This window comes from Chiloscyllium plagiosum, unplaced genomic scaffold, assembly GCF_037043375.1.
Source record: "Chiloscyllium plagiosum isolate Xiang-an unplaced genomic scaffold, Cpla_swu_hap1 HiC_scaffold_9, whole genome shotgun sequence".
NCBI classification, from domain to species: domain Eukaryota; kingdom Metazoa; phylum Chordata; class Chondrichthyes; order Orectolobiformes; family Hemiscylliidae; genus Chiloscyllium; species Chiloscyllium plagiosum.
The window spans coordinates 53,696,039-53,717,249 of NW_028270147.1; the positions used below are offsets into that span (position 1 = coordinate 53,696,039).

Genomic DNA, 21,211 nt, shown 5'->3' on the forward strand with positions numbered 1-21,211 from the left:
AGAACAGGTCCTTAGCAATGAGAGCATTCAGCATTTTCATCATTCACAGAAGATGCATCGCGTACTGTTCCATACAGTGGGACATGGAGCACTCTGATAAAGAGGGCCATGGAAAGACTCTTCATAGAACTTTGACATTGGATCTTATTCTGGTGAAAGTACCATGAGTCATGTCGCAAAGATACAGTATGACATTGCAAGTGCCACAAGCACATTCATTCCTTTTCCTTGCAGCCTCTTATCACTTTGAAAAGATTGTTTGTGACCAACATTTGCACCCCACACAGTTGTATACTGCATACATTTCACATGAGCAACGATATGATTACAAAAGACTTTAACCAGCATTCTGCAAGTGCATGACGAAGGCAATTACTCCTTGAGGGTCGCCTGTCGCTCAGAAGGTGAACCTGCGTTTTGGTCCATTAAAAATATATCTGACACGAATGCACTAGATATGCCAAACTGACACCAACTCACTCCCCGAACTGTAGTGAGACAATGCTACTGAATATGATCAATCCAAAGCAGACAACTGACATGCCTAAGCCCTTGAACTGTGAGCAGATGCTGCTTTTGTCTGACTGTACTAGAATCCCCTGACTGACAGCCATGCTCTCTTTACAGTCCATTTCAACTTTGAGAAATGGAAACAAATGGACATTTGGTCAATGCACCATGTTGTGAAACATGCCTTTGAGTAATGCACATGCATTTGGTTAAAGTACAAGTCAGGAACACTGAGTTTCCAAAGTCTGTCTGAAGAGGCAAAGCACAAAAGACAAGATGAGATAACACAAAGCAGGAATGCTGTGAGCATCCAGGTAAGCGCATAGTGAGTGCAAGCTAGGAGAGTGTAGGAGCAGCCGTGAGATGCAGTCTGCTCAAATATGTGAGTTGGATGCCTATTCCTGTGTACAAAGTTTTATTGCAGCAGAATTGCATTGATAGGTGCTGGTGTGCTTCAAAGTGCAGGCAGCTGCTGGCTCCTTGAATGTGCCCTGTGATGTTGCTGCCCAAGATAGAGATCTGCAGGAACAAGAAGCAAGCTGGAGATGCTTGGTACCTGCTCAGGTTTTCATCTTGATAATTCTTGGCATCAAGTTTCTGTGTAGCAGATGGATGAGTTGGAAACTGCTAACTAGTGATACAAGATTGGGCCATAACAGGTGAGATACTGAGCCATGTCATATAGGAACTGTGGAGATTCCATCCATGGTCTTACTTGCTGGTTTAGATGAAAAAATGGCAGAGAATTTTTTCAGTTTCTTGACAATATTGCTTCATCGATTAACATAAAATGTGAATATGATATTGGCATGATAATACCATCCCTAAATCAGAAGGTCATGAGCTCAAGACCAATATGGAATGCTGGACCGTCAAAGATACTTTCTTTAGATGAGAAATTAAACTACAGTTCTGCTAATTAATTTAGTGGACTTTAAAGATCACTTGATGTTATTTGGAAGTTGGAGAATTATCTTGGCCAACATTCCTTCTCATTCAATGTTTATATGAAAGTGAGGAATGCAGGTACTGGAGATCAGAGTAGAAAGGTGTGGCACAGCAAGTCAGGCAGGAGCAGGTGAATTGGTGTTTTGGGCATAAGCCCTTCATCATTCCTGAGGTGTTTTCCCAGGCCATACTTTTCAACAATATTTATGTGGCTTTATTCTACTAAAATGGTTGCTACATTTGATTTTTTGAATGTGGTAATACAACCCAAGAAAGCATTATCAAATTAAATTTGACTGTGAGCCACACACGGTTTATAAAAATGTCTTAAAGGAAAAGAATGGTACAAAGGTAATTGACAAATGTTCCAGAGCACAAGCCCAGGCAACTAAAAACATGGCCACCACTGGTTGAGCAGCTAAAGTAGCAATATTTCAAATTAATTAAAATGCAAGCTTTTGTTTAACCCTTTTTAAATCTAATTGTCATACAATATATATATAAACTCAGCTAAATATTTCAAACAATTACTTCAAATATGAATTAACGTGTTGCAAGCCAAATCTCCTAGGTTTGTACATGCGGTAAGATATGCATTGCAATTAAAATATTATTGAAAAGGCAAATGTAAAAGCTGTGATATGGATAATGTTGTATTCATTTTGTTTGGATCATTTATCAAATTAACTGCATGTAGATAGACAAGAGCACTATCAAAAACGAAGCCAATGTTTTCCTATCTTATACAAAAATGTTCCAAAAGATTAAAAGGTTAAATTTTCCAAATTGCCCTATCAATTAGAATTTTGCCGAATTCTGTGGTTTATTTTCCTGTTATTTTCTGTATTGATTTCTTCCACACTTTCCACCAAAGGAAAAAGTAATAAAAATCACAAGTAATGGAGAACATGCTGTTCTCAAAGTTGAGCATGCGTAGTAATTCCAACCTCATGAACTGTTTCTTGATTCTGCCCTGGAATGTAATTTCCAGTGAAAACAGTTCCACATGATAAATACAACATAAAGCACCCTTGGTAGTTTCCCAAAATAAAGAATTTGACATTTTCTCACCAGACCTACTGATCATAATAATTTGGTCCTTCCTCACCAATTTCCCTGTAGCGCTCTGTCCACCTTCATTTAGCCAAAGGCCAGGTACCATAGCTGAGTAATAGGGTCCCCAAACACCCGGTACAAATATTGGATCTTTACTGATCTAGAGATAAAAAGTAAACAATTAAAAATAAATGACATTATCAAAAGTGTACCAATTAATAGGGCCACATCATGAAAACCTCAAAGCAATAAGAGTTGTTTAAGATTTAAGCTATTATTTTAGATATGAAATGAAAATCACTTAATTTAACGCATTGTTGATGATATATTAGTGCTTATTTAAATTTCAGGGTTCAATTGAGAAACGATCCTTCCAAAAGAAATAACCTGGTTAACAATGTAATTATGTTGTGCCAAATATTTGGATAATTTAAAAAAAAAATTCCCTACTGTCTCATTAAACATTACACAAACAATATGCTGCACCTTTAAACTCAAATCCAACGTTAAATCCAATGTTATTCAAACATCATCCTGACAAGCTTATCAACATTAAATATCAGTTTCTATGATTTCATAACCTGAAGATTGCTCTTCTGAAAGTCTAAATAAACTTCCAATGTTTTTCCAATCAAAACACTCTGCAATGTAAGAGACTGTGTGTGCTTTTGCAATTTAACTTTACACCAACTTCCTCAAACAAGACAAAATATTTCTCAGTTTTGGCCTCAGTGAATTTAGCCACTGGGTGAATGTACTCAACCAAGTCAAAACCTGAAGTTGGACTCCAGTTAATGTCTTAACTACCAGTTCTTCCTTTGTGATGTGAGTTTTTTTTATGTCATGCCATGAAACAAGCACTGCAGAGATTTGGGTTCTTGTTGAGGCAGCTGTCTGGAAGTTTAATAACAACTGTGTACATTAGTATAACATCTCACACTTGCATTTACAGTCTGGGTTATAGATATTTTAATCAACCTGCTCAAACATGTTATGGCACACCTTTCAAGTAGGTGGGACCTGAACCTGGGTCTTCTGAGATAGAGGCACTACCACAGTGCCACAAGAATCCTCAGTCTACAGCTGAGGCTACAATATACAGCTACTTATATTATTATTACATTATACACATAGTTGACTGGTTGACTAACAGACTGGCTGTTCATCCAATTAACTGCTAACTGACTGTCTGCTTGCTACATTAGAGAGAGTAAGACACTCTTTTTCTAGGGTGTCACATGTTGTTATGTCACCTAGATGTCTTAAAGTTACAGTGCCTTTCTAACATCTGTGCAATCATACAACAGCACCTTTTCTCTCTTTGAAGAATAACAAATATATCCTGGCAGTCATAGAGTGATAGAGATGTACAGCACAGAAACAGACCCTTTGGTCCAACTCGTCCATGCTGACCAGATATCCCAACCCAATCTAGTCCTGCCTGCCAGCACCCGGCCCATATCTCTCCAAACCCTTCCTTTTCATATACCCATCTATATGCCTTTTAAATGTTGCAATCGTACTAGCCTTCACTACTTCCTGTGCAGCTCATTCCATACACGTAACACCCTCTGTGTGAAAAGGTTGCCCTTAGGTCTCTTTTATATCTTTCCTCTCTCACCCTAAACCTATGCCCTCAAGTTCTGGACTCCCCCAACCCAGGTAAACACACATACAGGTGCCCTTTAGTACATTATCTTTATACAGATGTTTGCTTTCCATCCTTATTAGGTTGCTTCATGCTGTTTAGAAATACCAGTATACAAATGGTCTGTACTATAACTTAATGGGTCTCTTTTTTTGTAGGCTTCACTCTTTTTCATTTCTCTCCTTGTTACTGTTTCAAATTAACTGCTTTCTTTCACTATAGGAAATAACTGGCAGTCTCTATATGTGGCATGCACACCAAAAAGTAATATTGTTCCTGTGTTTGCACATTTTCCAAAAAAAACAAAATGACAGAATAAATGGACTGTGAAAAAAAAGCCTTAATTACAAAAGACTTATTTTTTTCTCTGTCACATTTTAAATGGTATTTCATTCTGGATTAATTTCTCTGAATTAGAACTGACTTGGCACACTCATTACTGCCTATGAGAAAAAAATGGTCACACTGTGGCCTCTTAGAGAGAGAGCATTCACAACTCTTCCTCTGTTCTGCTTTCTTTGTTTTGGTATATCTGTAGCCTTCAGTTTTGGTTATCAGATCTGAACATCAAGTTGAAGCTGGATGTAAAACGGGCTAATCTTAAGAAAGTAAGTGCTCACAATTGCCTCTGTTGTTATTTTCGTTCACTTTTCAGTACCAACCTACTGCTACTCGTCTTTCATGCTCACCGACTGTCACCATCGTCTAGTATTCACTTGCTACTACCATGATGTGATGTGGTTTTCTATCAGTTTGCCCAGATAACATGGACCACAGAGATTCAGGTGTTTACTGAGATAGATCCATTATTAAAAACTATGTATACAAATATGAAATTGAAAAATACCAGTGACAGTCTGGGTTATAGATTTTTTTCTAATCAATGTTCAGACATGTTTTGACACTTCTGGTCTGGCTGGAAGTTGAACTCAAGGCTTCAAGCTCAGAGGTAGGGACACCATCAGAGTGCTCCAAGAGCCCTAATAGACTGGGCTACATGCTTGTTTAGATTTCCATCATATAGCATCTATAGTTGACTGGCTATTATTTTTAATGTTCATCCATGGGATATAAGCATCATTGTTGAAACTTTATTGCTGGAACAGCACAGCAGGTCAGGCAGCATCCAGGGAACAGGAGATTCGACGTTTCGGGCACAGGCCCTTCTTCAGGAATGAGCAGAGAGTGTTCAGCAGGAGAAGATAAAAGGTAGGGAGGAGGGACTTGGAGGAGGGGAGTTGGAAATGTGATAGGTGGAAAGAGGTCAAGGTGAGGGTGATAGGTCGGAGTAGGATGGAGGCGGAGAGGTCAAGAAGAAGACTGCAGGTCAGGAAGGCGGTGCCGGGCTGGAAGGATCCGGCTGAGACAAGGTGGGGGGAGGGGGGATGAAGAAACTGGTGAAGTCCAAGTTCATCCCCTGCGGTTGGAGGGTTCCCAGTCGGAAGATAAGACGCTCCTCCTCCGACCGTTGGGTTGTTGTGGTTTGGCGGTGGATGAGTCCAATGACCTGCATATCCTCGGTGGAGTGGGAGGGGGAGTTGAAATGCTGTGCCACAGGTTGGTTGGGTTGGTTCGTCCGGGTGGCCCAGAGGTGCTCTCTGAATCGCTCCGCAAGTAGGCGGCCTGTCTCCCCAATATAGAGGAGGCCACACCGGCTGCAGCGGATGCAGTAGATGATGTGGGTGGAGGTGCAGGTGAATCTGTGGCGGATATGGAAGTTTCCCTTGGGGCCTTGGAGAGAAGTGAGGGGGGAGGTGTGGGCGCACGTGTTGCACCTCCTGCGGTTGCAAGGGAAGGTGCCGGGAGTGGTGGTTGGGTCGGTGGGGGGTGTGGATCTGACAAGGGAGTCGCGGAGGGAGTGGTCTCTACGGAAAGCTGATAGGGGAGGGGAGGGAAATATATCCTTGGTGCTGGGGTCTGTTTGGAGGTGGCGGAAGTGACGGCGGATGATGCGCTGTACATGGAGATTGGTGGGGTGGTAGGTGAGGACCAGTGGGGTTCTGTCCTGGTGGCGGTTGGAGGGGCGGGGCTGAAGGGCGGAGGAGCGGGAAGTGGAGGAGATGCGGTGGAGGGCACCGTCGACCACGTCGGGGGGGAAATTGCGGTCCTTGAAGAAGGAGGCCATCTGTGTTGTACGTATTTTGAACTGGTCCTCCTGGGAGCAGATGCGGCGGAGATGAAGGAATTGGGAGAATGGGATGGCGTTTTTACAGGGGGCAGGATGGGAGGAGGTGTAGTCCAGGTATGGCGTTTTTACAGGGGGCAGGATGGGAGGAGGTGTAGTCCAGGTAGCACGGAAAGGTTTAAGTTCTTTACACAGAGGGTGGTGGTGCCTGGATCACGTTGCCAGCAGAGGTGGTAGAGGCGGGCATGATAACATCATTTAAGATGTATTTAGACAGATACATGAATGGGCAGGGAGCAGAGGGATACAGATCCTTGGAAAATAGGTGACAGGTTTAGATAGAGGATCTGGATCAGCGCAGGCTTGGAGGGCCGAAGGGCCTGTTCCTGTGCTGTAATTTTCTTTGTTCTTTATTTTTGCTTCATAGAAATTACTATGATCAATCTGCAATAACCAATGACACGGTTAAGATTGTGTGTGGATCTGTATCCCACACAGACAGTCACTACATCCAGCAGTAGCTTACGCAGCTTGTGCTACTTCCTTCTTCCAGCAGCTGTCTCAACTATTCGATAAAGTAATCTGGTTCCTGTTCATATATTTTATATATGAATGCGTTAACTTTAAAAACAGGTACACTGTGCTGGTTAGTTTAGGATTATGTTTTGCCTCACTGCAATTTCAGATTTACCTTCAAAAAAGCAAAATATTGTGAACGCTAGAGATAGGAAATAAAAACAAAGTGCTAGAGAAACTCCAAAACTTTGAAGAACAGTCATATTGGACTTGAAATGTTAACTTTTCCTCTCTCCACAACTGCTGCCAGACTTGTTCAGTTTCATCAGAATGTTTTGTTTTTCTTTCAAGTTTACCTTCCCATTTGGCCTTGTGTGGGTCCAGGTTATTATATCTAATAGCCATCATATTCTCAGTCAGTGACATTTACATCCAGTAAAACATTTTGCAATCTATGCTGCCTTTGTTTTCTTTCAGGTCTGTCATTTATTTGTATTTCCAAACACATTTTAAAAATCTCTGTGAGGTTTTAATTTTCTTTCATAAGTTCCCAAGTTTAATATGCTTGCATGCTTCATGCGGCATGTGCAAAACAATCGTGTTTAAGTGATAACTGGTCTCAAAGTGAAAGGCTGTTGGAAACATTAACAAGGCACTTACATCATGAAATAGCAGACCTAACGTACTGTGGTGAGATTAATTTGCTTCTGCTGCTCAAATGCAGCAATTTCTTGATACTCTTGGGCTTTTAATAAGGTCCCATATGATAAACTAGTTAAAAAATATCCATTGGAACCAGGAGAGTTTAGAAAGTTGTATAGTAAATTGGTTCAGTGGCAGGAAACAAAGGGCAAAAGTTGTTGAATGTTTCTGTCATTGGAAAGCTGTTATCAGTGGCGTTAGGTGCTGCTTCCTGCTTTTAATGGTATATATCAGTGACGTGGATTTAAATCTAGGAGGCATTATCAGGAAGTTTGCAGTCAATATAAAAAGTGGCTACGTGCTCGACAGTGAGGAGGATAGCTGTAGACTACATAGAAAAAAATGTCAAGGGACTGGTCAGGTAAGCAGAGAAGTGGCAAATGGAATTCAACCTGAAGAAGTGTGAAGTGATGCATTTGGGGAGGCCAAGAAAGACAAAGGGATATGCATTTAATAGGAGAAGGAGAAAACAATTGAGATGTCTTGGATTAATTGTCCAGAGACCCTGAAAGTAGCGAGATAAGTTTGTTTAAGAAGTCATTTGAGTATTTTCTTTTACTAGCCAAGGCAGAGAACGTAAGAGCAGGGTTATATTAACCTCTATAAAATATTATTTCGGCCAGATAAGTGAATGTTGGATGCAGTTCTGGTCACAGAAGAATGTAATAGCATTAGAGATCATACAGGAGATTTATGGTCATGTTGCCAGGACTGCAATATTGTGGTTATGAGGTAAAATTAGGTAAGGTAGTATTGTTGTCCTTGGAACAGAGGAGGCTGTAAGGAGATTTGACTGAATATACAATGCTTCAAGGGGTCCAATTGAGGATCTCATCCCTTAGCAGAGAAGTCAGTGACTGGTGGGATTAGATTCAAAGAAGTTGACAAGTCTGAGGGGAGATAAGGAAATATTTCTCATTCAGGAGGTAGCAGAGGCAGAAGTCTCAATTAAGATAAAAAGGGTTTCCATAGGCATCTGATAACCTTCAAGGAAACAGACCAAGTGCTGGAAAATAGAACTGGAGTCATAGTCATAGACTCACACAGCACGAAAACAGACCCTTCAGTCCAACCAGACCATGCCGAACATTATCCCAAACTAAACTAGTCCCACCTGCCTGCCCCATGCCCATATTCCTTCAAACCTTTCTTATTCATGTATCTATCCAAATGTCTTATAAATGTTGTAATTGTACCTGCATCTACCACTTTCTCAGGAAATTCATTCCACATGCGAACCACCCTCTAGATAAAAAAAATTACCACTTACGTCTTTTTAAAATCTCTCTTCTTTCACCTTAAAAATGTGTTCCCCAGTCTTGAAATCCCCTATCCCAGGGAAAAAATAACTACCATTAAGTCAATCTATACCTCTCCTTATTTTATAAACTTCTATCAGATTGCCTCTCAACCTCCTACGCTCCAATGAAACAAAGTCCTATCCTCTCCAGCCTTTCTTTATAACTCAAACCTTCCATACCCAGCAACACCAGAGTAAACTTCGTCTGGACCCTCTCCAGGGTATTTCCTGTAACCAGGCGACCAGACTGAATACAGTATTCGAAAAGAGGCCTCACCAATGTCCTATACAACCTCAACATGACTTCCCAACTCCTATACTCAAAGGACTGAGCAATGAAGGCAAGTGTGCCAAACGCCATTTAAACCACCCTACCTTTACGTGACACAAACTTCAAAGAAGTATGTACCTGCACCCCTAGATCCCTCTGTTCTACACCACTACCCAAGGCCTTAGCATTAACTGTATAAGCCATATCCTGTTTCTTGTACAAAAATACAATACCTCGCATTTATCCAGATTGAACTCCATCTGCCATTTCTCAACCATTGACCCAGTTGATCAAGATCCCTTTGTAATCTTAGAAAACCTTCTTCACTGTGCATTATACTACCAAGTTTGTCATCCACAAACTTACAAATTATGCCTTCTATATTCTCATCCAAATCATTTATATAAATGGCAAACAAAAAAGGATCCAGACCAATCCCTGTGGAACACCTCTGATGATAGGCCTCCAGTCCAAAAAACAACCCTCCACCACTACTCTCTGTCTCCTGCCATTGAGCCATTATGTAATCGATTGGCAAGCTCACCCTAAATCCCATGTGACCTAACTTTACTAATCAGTCTATTGTACGGAACCTTGTCAAAGACTTTACTAAAATCCAAATAAACAATGTCAACTGCTCCGCCATCATTAATCTATTTGGCAAATTCCTCAAAAAACTCAAACAAGCTTCACACAAAACCATGCTGACTATCCTTAATCAATTTTTACTTCTCTAAATGTTCATAAATCCTATCTTTTATAATCAACTCCAACAATTCCCCACAATCATAGATCTGTAGTTCCCTGGTTTCTCCGTACAACCTTTTTTAAATAAAGGTACAACATTAGCTGCCCTCCAGTCATCAGGTACCTCACCTGTAGTTTTGGATATTGCAAATATTTCTGCACGGGGTCACGTAATTTTGTCTTTTACTTCACAAAACATTCTGGGATAGATTAAATCAGGTCCCAGGGATTTGTCTACCTTTTTATTCTCTAAGACCTCCTAAAGTTCCTGTTCTGTATTGTGAACCGTTTTCAAAACATCAAAGTTTATTTCTCTCCATTTTCAAGACTCCATTTCTTTCTCCACAGTAAGAACTGATGTGAAATATTAATTTAGTATCTCTCCCATTTCCTGGGGTTCAACACAACGATGACCTCCTTGAACTTTAAAAGGCCCTACCCTCTCTCTAGTTACCCTCTTGTTCTTAATGTTTTTGTAGAATCTCTTTGGATTATCCTTAACCTTATCTGCCAGTGCTCTCATATATCCTCTGTTTGCCTTCCTGATTTCTCTCTTAAGAATGCCCCGACACTCTTTATGTTGATTAAGAGATTCAATTGAACCAAGTTGACTATACCTAAAATAAGACTCTCTTATTCTTGACTAGGATTTCAATGTCTTTATTCATCCATTGTTCCTTAATCTTAACAGCCATACCCTTCACTCAATCAAGAACAAAATGCCTGTAAACTCTCATCACCACACTCTTTAACTAGATGAGATTGCTAATTTTTTGGCCAGTTCAGATAGACAAAGGCTTCTTTCCGTGCCATAGATTCTTATACATTTTCTTAATATGCGAAGCAGTTGAGGAGGAGTAATATATACGGACAAGCGGAGAGTGCAGGGGAGTGAAAATATGTAGATTCTTCCTTAGGATATATAGCACAAACATTATGGGTTGAATGGTTTCTAACAATTCTATAATTCCGCAGGGAGGTTGATTACAAGGTCAGGTTTGTTTGCAATGCAAATAGTGATGTGATACAAATCATCCAGAAATACATGCTGATTTGCAACTCACCCGATTTATAAGTGCTATATCAAGTGTATTAGTGATATAAACTCAACACCACTTTTGAAACTTTTTTTTCTTATACACATAGAAAGTCTGCATTGCTGACTTGGCCACCATTAAGTGTCTATCCCTAATTACCCTTAGAAGCCGAGCTGCCTTCTGGAACCACTGTTCTCCATTTGAGGTAGTGAGACCCACAAGGCCATTAGGGAGGGAATTCCAGGATTTTGACCCAGTGACATGGAAGGAATAGTGTTTTATTTCTAAGTAAGGATAGTGCACAGCTTGGAGAGGAATTTTCAAGTGATGATGTTCTCATATATCTGCTGACCTTCTCTTTCTTGATGGCAGTGATTGGTGAGTTTAGCATGTGCTGTTTAAGGAGCCTTGGTGAATTTCTGCAGTGTATCTTGTAGATAATACTCTCTAGTGTCACTGAGAATCGGTGGTGGAGTGAGTGAATATTTGTAGATGTGGTGCCAATGAAGTCTGCTGTTTTGCTCTGCATGAACAAACTCTGTTTGTATGCCTTAGTTATGTCAAGGCCTGCAGAGGACCAAGTATTTACACTGCTGTGTTACTCATAAAGGTAAAGAAATAAAGAGGCTCTTACTCAAAAATATAACATTGTGGTTCTCGACATGAAATAAGAATCTAAATTAATTCATCTTCAGTTATGAACCATGTATGATGATCATGGTAAAAATGGACTATCAATATCCAACTTTAATTATATAAAACTTGCATCCCTGAGATTTTTTGTGGCTTTTAAATGCGCATTGCAGTAATCATCAAACAAGCTCAAGCAATCCACATCATATACATAAAATCCACCACCACAGGCAGCATGGTGGATCAGTGGTTAGCATTGCTGCCTTACAGTGCTAGGAACCCGGGTTTGATTCCTGCCTCGGGCAACTGTCTGTGTGGAGTTTGCACATTCTCCCTGTATCTGTGTGGGTTTCCTCCAGATGCTTCGGATTCCTCACACAATCCAAAGATGTGCAGGTCAGGTGAATTGGCCATTCTAAATTGCCCATAGTGTTAGGTGCATTAGTCAGGGGTAAATATAGGGTCGGGGAATGGGTCTGGATGTACTACTCTTCGGAGGATTGGTGTGGACTTGTTCGGCCATATGGCCTGTTTCCAGACTGTAGGGAATCTAATCTAAATTACTATTTCACTCAATAACTACTGAAACTCAATGAAGTGTTAAGAAACTTGCATGATAACTCACATATTGGCGATAAAAGGTTACCTTTGGAAAGTTCAGTTTGATATGTTTTCTCATGGTAGACTGGTTAGCCAGGTGAGATCACAGGGAACACAAAGAAAACTAGCCATTCGCATACAGAACTGGCTTGAAAGTAGAAGTCAGAGGGTGGTGGTGGAGGGTTGCTTTTCAGACTGGAGGCCTATGACTAGCGTTGTGCCACAAAGATTGGTGTTGGGCCCACTGTTCTTAACATTTATATAAATGATTTGGATATGAACATAGGAGGTATGGTTAGTAAGTTTGCAGATAACACCAAAATTGGAGGTGTAGTAGACAGCAAAGAAGGTTATCTCAGAATGCAACGGGACATTGATCAGATGGGTCAATGCTTAATTGTAAGGTCCTGGGGAATGTTGCTAAACAAAGAGATCTTGGAGTGCAGGTGCAGAGGTCCTTGAAAGTGGAGTAGATAGGATAGTGAAGAAGGTGTTTTGTATGATTGCCTTTATTGGTCAGGGCATTGAGTATAGGAGTTTGGAAGTCATGTTGTGGCTGTACAGGAGACCGGTGAGGCCACTTTGGAATAGTGGAGGCTGGTACAATTACAATATTTAAAAGGCATCTGTATCGGTATAAGCATAGGAAGGGTTTAGAGGAACATGGGCCAAATGCTGGCAAATGGGACTAGATTATTTTAGGATATCTGGTCAGCATGGGTGAGTTGGACTACAGGTCTGTTCCCATGCTGTACATCTCTATGATTCTATGATAGAAACAATGGGCCCAGCCTTGAAATTTATAAGCAAATCATATTTTAGTTAATTTGCTTTGATAGAACAAGGAGAGAGAAAGCAACATGGACTGATCACAACAAGGTCATAGAAAGTTCCTCTTTTCACCTCTCTCAATCTGAATTTCAGCAAACCAGCATCAGTGAAAAAGAACACTTGGAAAAGCTTCCAATCAAAGGGATCTACAAGCTTCATCCTCCTGAGGAAATAGGACAACAGCCAAACAGTTGGGATTGAGTTTCAATTCACTTTTCATGCAACTCAAAGCTTAAAAAACTGTAAACTGCAATTGTCTTTAACTTTTAAACTGTACTGATAACACCACCAACCCACCACTACCCCCACCTCACCACCATCTTTGTAAGCTCTTTCCCTACATTTTGTTTGCGTCTTTGTTGTAAAATGTTATCATATTTTTAGGAAAACTTCACTTTCTTTTATTCAAGAAAACCTTGATTAAATGCAATGCTGCCTCACAGCAACAGGGTCTCAGTTTTGGTTCCAGCCTCAGGTGACTGTGTGGAGTTTGCACATTCTCCCAGTGTCTGCGTGGGTTTCCTCCGGGTGCTCCGGTTTCCTCCCACAGACCAAAGATGTGCAGGTCAGGTGAATTGGCCATGCTAAATTGCCCGTAGTGTTAGGTGCATTAGTCAGAGGGAAATGGACCTGGGTGGGTTACTCTTCAGAGGTTTGGTGTGACCTGGTTGGGCCAAAGGGTCTGTTTCCACACTGTAGGGAATCTAATCTAATCTAAGTATGTTTAATTGAATTGTCATAGCTATATGTTGAAAAATTTCACAAAAAGCTACAAAAATAAGTACTTGTTGCAACTGATCAAGTCAGGCTTTTAAAAAAGGGGACATGTGACCGTCCTCACTAGGTTGTAAGAAAATTGAGGGTTTGGTCTGTACTGAACCCATGGACTAATGAAAGAATTGGGGTGAGGAAACAAATTATTTCTTCAAAAGCTGTTTCAGAGAAAAAGCAACAATGAAAACGTTTTCTTCAGTTTCCAAAATTAAGTGCAAAGATGTCCAAGTTTTATATTAATGCTTTTAACAGGATTAGGAGGAAGTAAGTTATGAAAAATTACATATCCTGTCCATGGAATGATTAAAAGTGATTAAAATAGGTAGATTTCAGTTCCAAAAGAAATCAGAAAATAGAAATTACACAGTGGTTTGCAATGAGAAACTGAGGATAACTGAACTTGAAGCAGCAGAAATTAGAAAGAGAATTCTAAGCAGGAAAGATGAGAAAATAATTCCAGGAATAAAAAGAAGACCGGGAGAAGGGGCAGAAAGGGAAAAAAGAAAAAAAAATTGCAATAAAGTATGAGCAAGAGACAGAATTTAAATTGAGACAGCTTGAGCTGAGAAGAAAATGTGAAGGCAGTTCTGCTGAGGCAACCATATCCAACTCAGATTTAAATGTTGAAATCTTCAAAACTGTACATTTAATCTCTAAATTTGAGCAAGAGGTGGACAATCTGTTTTAACATTTTTGAAAGATTAGCACAGCAGTTAAACTGACTAGTTCATTGTTGAGAGACAGAAAATGCTGGAGATCACAGTGGGTCAGGTAGCATCCATGTACAGCTCTGACTAAGAGTCATCTAGACCTCAAACGCTAGCTTGTTCTCTTTCCATGGATGCTGCCTGACCTGCTGTGATGTCCAGCACTTTTTTTTGTCTTCAGTACAGATTTCGGCATCTACAGTAATTTGCTCCTAGTCCATTGTTGGACATTGCTATTGTGGAGTAGGCTGATTGGGAAATCTCATGTGACTTACTCAGTCTCACCTGAGGAGAATACATAAATGCAAGTTTAAGTGCACACCTGTCAATGTCAGAAGTATACTGGTAAAAATTTCATACCTTCACAAAATGGCCTAATCAGAATATGAACATTTTAAGTGGCTCTTTGACCTATGGGTACTTACCTTTGGAAACAAACAAATAGCTTAATCACAAGGAGTTCAAAAATGAACTCCACGTCCTTTGCAATTTGGATTCATGTTGAGGAACAGAGGATAGCATGGCCCAGTCATGCTGCAATTGTGGCTCACACTATGAGTTAATATACAGACCAATAAATTCAGGGAAGCCATGGACTGCAAGCTGTCACAAACTAGAAAGAGATATGGGTAAGTTAATTATCTCAGAGGCAAGTATTACACATGGCGGTGAACCCCTCTGTTAATTAAACTAAACACCCAGAAAAGCTCACCTCACCTCATGAACTCTCAAATCCCACTATTTAAAGAAAATGATATCAATTTATTACTTAACTCTAAAAGTGAACATTAAACAACAACTATTCACAACTCTAAGCCCCTCTTTCTCTTAACTGCATATTATCTGCCTCCAACTCTATAACAATATATTGTTCCAATAAAACACTTTTTAAAATTAATTTCAAAATTTAATTTCAAAAACATACACTGGCTGTCATCTTTGGTGTCTTTCTTCCTTCAGCTGAAGATCTCCCTGGGCCATCTTCTTTCTTTTACTGCAAGTATGTTTCATATGAAAAGATACCTTTGATTGAGAGTGTTTCAAATGGCAGTTGCTCGGTTGATGGCAGTTTCTCAGTATGACTTTCAAAATGCCTGCTTTTTAATACCCTCAGCATCAGATTGTTTCATTAGTTTGATATTGGCAAACAACAATAAATTCAAAATCTCTTGGGTTAAAAGTATCATGGAGCATAATTTAAAGTGATTGGTGAAATTTGAGCTGTTGTCAAACAGCAATAAACTCCGGTATCTATCTCACAGCCAAATGTTACATATTTTCATTTTTCCACTACACTGAGACTGCTAGCTAGTCATATGACCAGTGCTTGTAAGCTCTCAGTGCAAAACAGCATTCACTCTTTCTTAAAGGTACAGTACAAGCCTTCAATTTCATAACACAAGCTGGAAAGAAAAGGGAGACCAGGCTGGGAAGACAGAACTGTTCCTGACCATTAAAAGAAGGGAATCGGATGGGAGAAAGGTGGGAACTGCTGGAAGCTCTTCCACTGCATGAAAGCCAGGTATGAGGGTGGAAAAGAGGTAGGAACCAAGAGAGCTTTGGCAGTCCCAAAGAGTACAAAGCAACAACTAAGATTTGAGCTGATGCAGAAAGGGTCACTCAATTTAAATTGGGCTGAAGTCAAGTCAAATTTGTCTGAGAAGGCCATGACAGACCTGGAAGGAGTTAAAAGAGCTGGAGCTAGGCCAATAGCAAGAGATCAGAAACAGCCAGTAAAAATGGCACAGGATGACTGGTTAAGAATATCTTTATGATAAAATTACCAAATGCCAGTGAATTTCTCAAACAAGGCAGAAGAATGGGAAGAATTCAGGGGGGTGTTGCATAACCTGAATATCCACTGATCTCTGTAGTGTATCAGGAAAAGTAGAGAATACCAAGGGAAAACCCACTCCCAAAACAAAGGGAAAAAGGAAGTGTATATACCCCAATGTAAAAGGAGATTGGACACGGAATGTATGTGCATGTGTTGTCATTACCACTTTTACTGATTTGTTCAAGAAATTCTTTCTTGGCTGGAACACTCACTGTAGATAAAATTAAGAAATATTGGCCGAGTTCCATACTCCATGATGGGAGATGTCACAATCATAGAAAAAATAGGCCACAATTATTCAACTTTCATTCTTTGACTTTCATATTCATGATTACTGTGCAGCAGAAATGGTTTTACAATGGACACTGTGACCTCAAAAGGCTGCAGTGATCAATTGTCACACCTCACTGGGTTTGCATGCTGGAAATGAAGGCTGGGAGTCATCAAAAAAGTCGAAGATATTAAAAAGAACACAAATATTCTTCAGTTTACCTGGATTGTAGACCCAGGTTGACAGAACACACAGTTCAAGTTTCTGTATTTAAAATAAATGACTATTTATTACAAATAATTAAACTCAAGCTGCAGATAAACAGTCATGAACCTTCAGCATTTAAACTCTACTAATTAGAACTCTAATCGGCTTAAAAACATCCCCTTACATACACATATAGACATAGACATGGAAAATAAAGACATGGGTGTTACATGCAGAGGGAAAGACTCTGAAGGCAGTTGAGTGGTTCCTGAGATGATCCTTATGATGCCTCTGCTAGTTAGAAAGCTGCTTCTCTCCATAGAATTATAGAGAGCTAGAGCAGAGAAAAAAAACTTTGACCCATCGAGAATGCAACAGGTAAAAACAACCACTTAACTATTCTAGTCGCACTTTCGAGAACTTGGTCCATAACCCTGTATGCCTTAGCATTGCATATCTATGTCTAAATACTTCTTAAAGTATTTAGCAGTGAGTTCCAGATTTCCACTATCCTCTGTATGAAAAAGATTTTCCTCACATTACCTCTTTATCTTAAAATCCATACCCCCTCGTGTACACTTCCATTGGTTCCCTAAGATAGTAGGACAGGTAGGTAAAGTGGCTAAGAAGGCATTTGGGATATTTGCCTTTATTAGTGGAGGCATAAAGTTTAAGAGCAGGTTTAAGAACTAGAGCAGGAATAGAACATAGAACATTACAATGCAGTACATGCCCTTCAGCCCTCGATGTTGCGCTGACCTGTGATACCATTCTGAAGCCCATCTAACCTATACTACTCTGTTATCATCCATATGTTTATCCAATGAACATTTAAATGCCCTTAAAGTTGTCAGGTCTCCTATTGTAGCAATCAGGGCATTCCATGCCCTTACTAATCTGAGTAAAGAACCTACCTCTGACATCTGCCCTATATCTATCACCCCTCAATTTAAAGCTATGTCCCCTCGTGCTAGCCATCATCATCTGAGATAAAAGACTCTCCCTGTCCATCCTATCTAATTCTCTGATCATCTTGTATGTCTCTATTAAGTACCTCTTAACTTTCTTCTCGCTAATGAAAACAGCTTCAAGTCCCTCAGCCTTTCCTCATAAGACCTTCCTTCCATACCAGGCAACATCCTGGTAAATCTCCTTTGCACCTTTTCCAAAGCTTCCACATTCTTACTATAATGCAGTGACCAGTGCAGCCACACCTGAGTTTTGTACAGCTGCAACATGACCTCATGGCTCCAAAACTCAATCCCTCTACCAATAAAAGCTAACACACCGTATGCCTTCTTAACAACCCTATCAACATGGTTGACAACCTTCAGGGATCTATGCACAGAGAAAGTGAGATCTTTCTGCTCATCCACACTACCAAGAATCGTACTATTAGCCAAGTATCCTGTATTTCTGTGACTCCATCCTGTTATTTCACACTTTCCCACATTAAACTCCATTTGCCACCTCTCAGCTGAACTCTGCAGCTTATCTATGTCCCTCTGTCACCTGCAACATCTTTCTCCACTGACATTAGTGTCATCCGCAAATTTACTAACTCATCCTTCTACGCCCTCATCCAGATCATTTATAAAAATGTCAAACAGCAGTGGACCCAAAACTGATCCTTGCAGAACACCACTAGTAACTGAACTCCACGATGAACATTTCCCATCAATGACCATCCTCTGTCTTCTTTCAGCTAGCCAATTTCTGATCCAAACCGTTAAATCACCCTCAATCTCATGCCTCTATATTTTCTGCAATAGCCTACTGTGGGGAATCTTATCAAACACCTTACTGAAATCCATATACAACACATTACCCACTTTACCCACATCCAACTGTTTGGTCACCTTCTCAAAGAACTCAATAAGGTTTCTGAGGCACGACCTATCCTTCACAAAACCGTGTTGACAATCCCTAATCAAAGTATTCCTTTCTAGATGATTATAAATCCTATCTCTTATAATCCTTTCCAACACTTTACTCACAACCAAAGTAAAACTCACTGGTCTATAGTTACTACGGTTGTCTCTACTCCTCTTCTTGAACAAGGGAACAGCATTTACTATTCTCCAGTCTTCTGGCACTATTCCTGTAGACAATGACGTCATAAAGATCAAAACCAAAGGCTCTGTAATCTCCTCCCACCTTCCCAGAGAATCCGAGGATAAATCCCAATTGGCCCAGGAGTCTTATCTATTTTCACACTTTCCAGAATTGCTAACATCTCCTCCTTGTGAACTTCAATGCTGTCTAGTCTAAGAGCCTGTATCTCAATATTCTCCTTGACAACACTGTCTTTTTCCTGTGTGAATACTGATGAAAAGTATCCATTTAGTGCCTCTCCTATCTCTAGGGACTCCATGCACGACTTCTTACTTCTCTCCTTTACAGGCCCTACTCTTACTTGAGTCATTCTTTTATTCCTGACTTATCTACGTAAAGCTTTAGGACTTCTCGTGTCCCCTCCTGATTTTTCGTAGCTCTCTCTTTAGGTCTCCTAACTGAGCCTTCATGTCTTAGCTTTACATAAGCCTCCTTCTTCCTCTTGACAAGAGACTCAACTTCTTTAGTAAATCACTGTTCCCTGCCTCGACCATTTCCTCCCTGCTTGACAAGTACGTACTTATCAAGGACACGCAGTAGCTGTTCCTTGGACAAACTCCACATTTCAATTGAACCCATTCCCTGCAGTTTCTTTTCCCCATCCTATGCGTCCTAAATCTTGCCTAATTGCATGGTTATTTGAATAGGTAGTTCAGCCCTCTCAAGCCTGATCCACCATTTAATATTATCATGACTGATCTTATCTCGGCCTGAACTCCACTTTCTTGCCTGCTCTCCTTTACCCTTTAACCAATTCCTAATTAAAAGTCTGCCTATCTCCTCTTTAAATTTACTCAATGTCCTGGCATCCATCGCACTCTGGAGTAGTGAATTCCATAGATTCAGGCCCCTTTGAGGGAAATAACTTTTCAGCTGTTTTAAATCTGATACCATCTATCATAAATCAGGATCTCCCATTCTAGCTGGCCCCACATGAAGAAGTATCCTCTCTACAAATACTTTGTCAATCCCCTTTTGTATATTTTATACTTCAGTTATGTTAGAACGGTTTAAAAGTTGGTGAGGCCACAGCTAGAGTGTTATGTACAGTTATAGCAGATATTTGACTGCACTAGAGAGACAGCGCAGAGATTTACCAGGATGTTGCCTCGGCTGTAAAGTTTTAGTTATGAAGAGAGTTTGGGCTGTTTTGCAGGAGACTGAGGGGCTCATGACTGAGATGCTCAAAATTATGAGGGGCACAGATAGGCATAGCAATAAATTCTGTATCTTACGATCTTAAACTCCTCAACCACCCTATGAAGGTGCAGCACTCAGAAAGCAAGTGCTTCCAAATGAACGTGTTGGACTATAACCTGGCGTTGTGTTATTTTTAACTTTGTACACCGCAGTCCAACACCGGCATCTCCAAATTATAGATAGGATAGACAGTATGATATTTTTCCTGTTGGTGGAGGAATACTTTCAGTATCTCCATTCAGGACCTTATCAAAAGCCTTGCTGAAGCGCTTTCGACTACATAAAATGCATTGATCTCATCGACATACCTGTTTACCTCTTGGAAAAATTCAATAAAATTGGTCAAACATGAACAGTTTGGAAGAAGGGTCACTGGACCCTAAATGTTAACTTTGTTTTCTCTCCAAGACGCTGCCAGACCTGCTGAACTTTCCAGCAATTTCTGTTTTTGTTTCTGATTTCCCACATCCGCAATTTCTTTTTGGCAAAACCTCTGTTGACGGAGAATCTTTATCACTCCTTAAGTGATAAGCATTTGGGGCTTAGGTTTCACACTTGCAACTCAAAGATTCTGAAAAAAAACACTATTAATTGCAATTGTCATTACCTCTTGTCCGTACCAGGTATCCTGCTACTAACGTCCATATTACCTGTGTTTTGTCTGTATACTTGACATCACATCTTACTTTATTTTTAAGGTAAAACAACTCCACTCCCCCTCACTCAAGAAAATCTGGGAATTGGCTCTCCTTCATTTTGATCTGGTTAGCTAAGCTTAATTGAAACAGGATAGCTCTGTGTTAAAAAGGGAAAGCAGAGGGGGGCCTTGTATCCTCCTCACTTTACTGCAAAAAAAGTAATCCCATTAAATACTTTTACTTCTTAAAAAAAATTCTCCTCAATTTTATTATGAAAGTGGTTAAAATGGAATATCATATTTTGCATCATCCGATTTTAATACCTGAGACCTTTCATGGGCTAAACTAGTATCAAAAAGACAAATCTTGAGATGATTTAAGATGGCTGCAATATTCACCTGACCACAGGTTGAGCTAGTGCATGGAATCATCAATAAATAAGGCATAATCTAAACTGAAATTAATATGTCAGCAATTACTGAAGCCAGTCACTCAGATTTGTATCTCCTGTTTAATTTTAAACCTTTCTGGACGTTTC

The 21,211-nt window shown here is 40.1% G+C and overlaps 1 protein-coding gene across 10 annotated transcripts in view; it reads right to left on the reverse strand.

Annotated features, from left to right (window-relative positions):
• fggy (FGGY carbohydrate kinase domain containing) overlaps window positions 1-21,211 on the reverse strand; it is a 369,292-nt gene that overhangs the window by 107,225 nt on the left and 240,856 nt on the right. For 8 of the 10 annotated variants that reach the window (XM_087990626.1, XM_087990633.1, XM_087990632.1 and 5 more), the window contains one exon: window positions 2,567-2,674. The exons of the other annotated variants lie outside the window; for them this stretch is intronic. In XM_087990626.1, coding sequence (XP_087846752.1) covers window positions 2,567-2,674 — 108 coding nt within the window. The remainder of the gene's footprint in view (window positions 1-2,566; window positions 2,675-21,211) is intronic. 10 annotated transcript variants of the gene reach the window in all.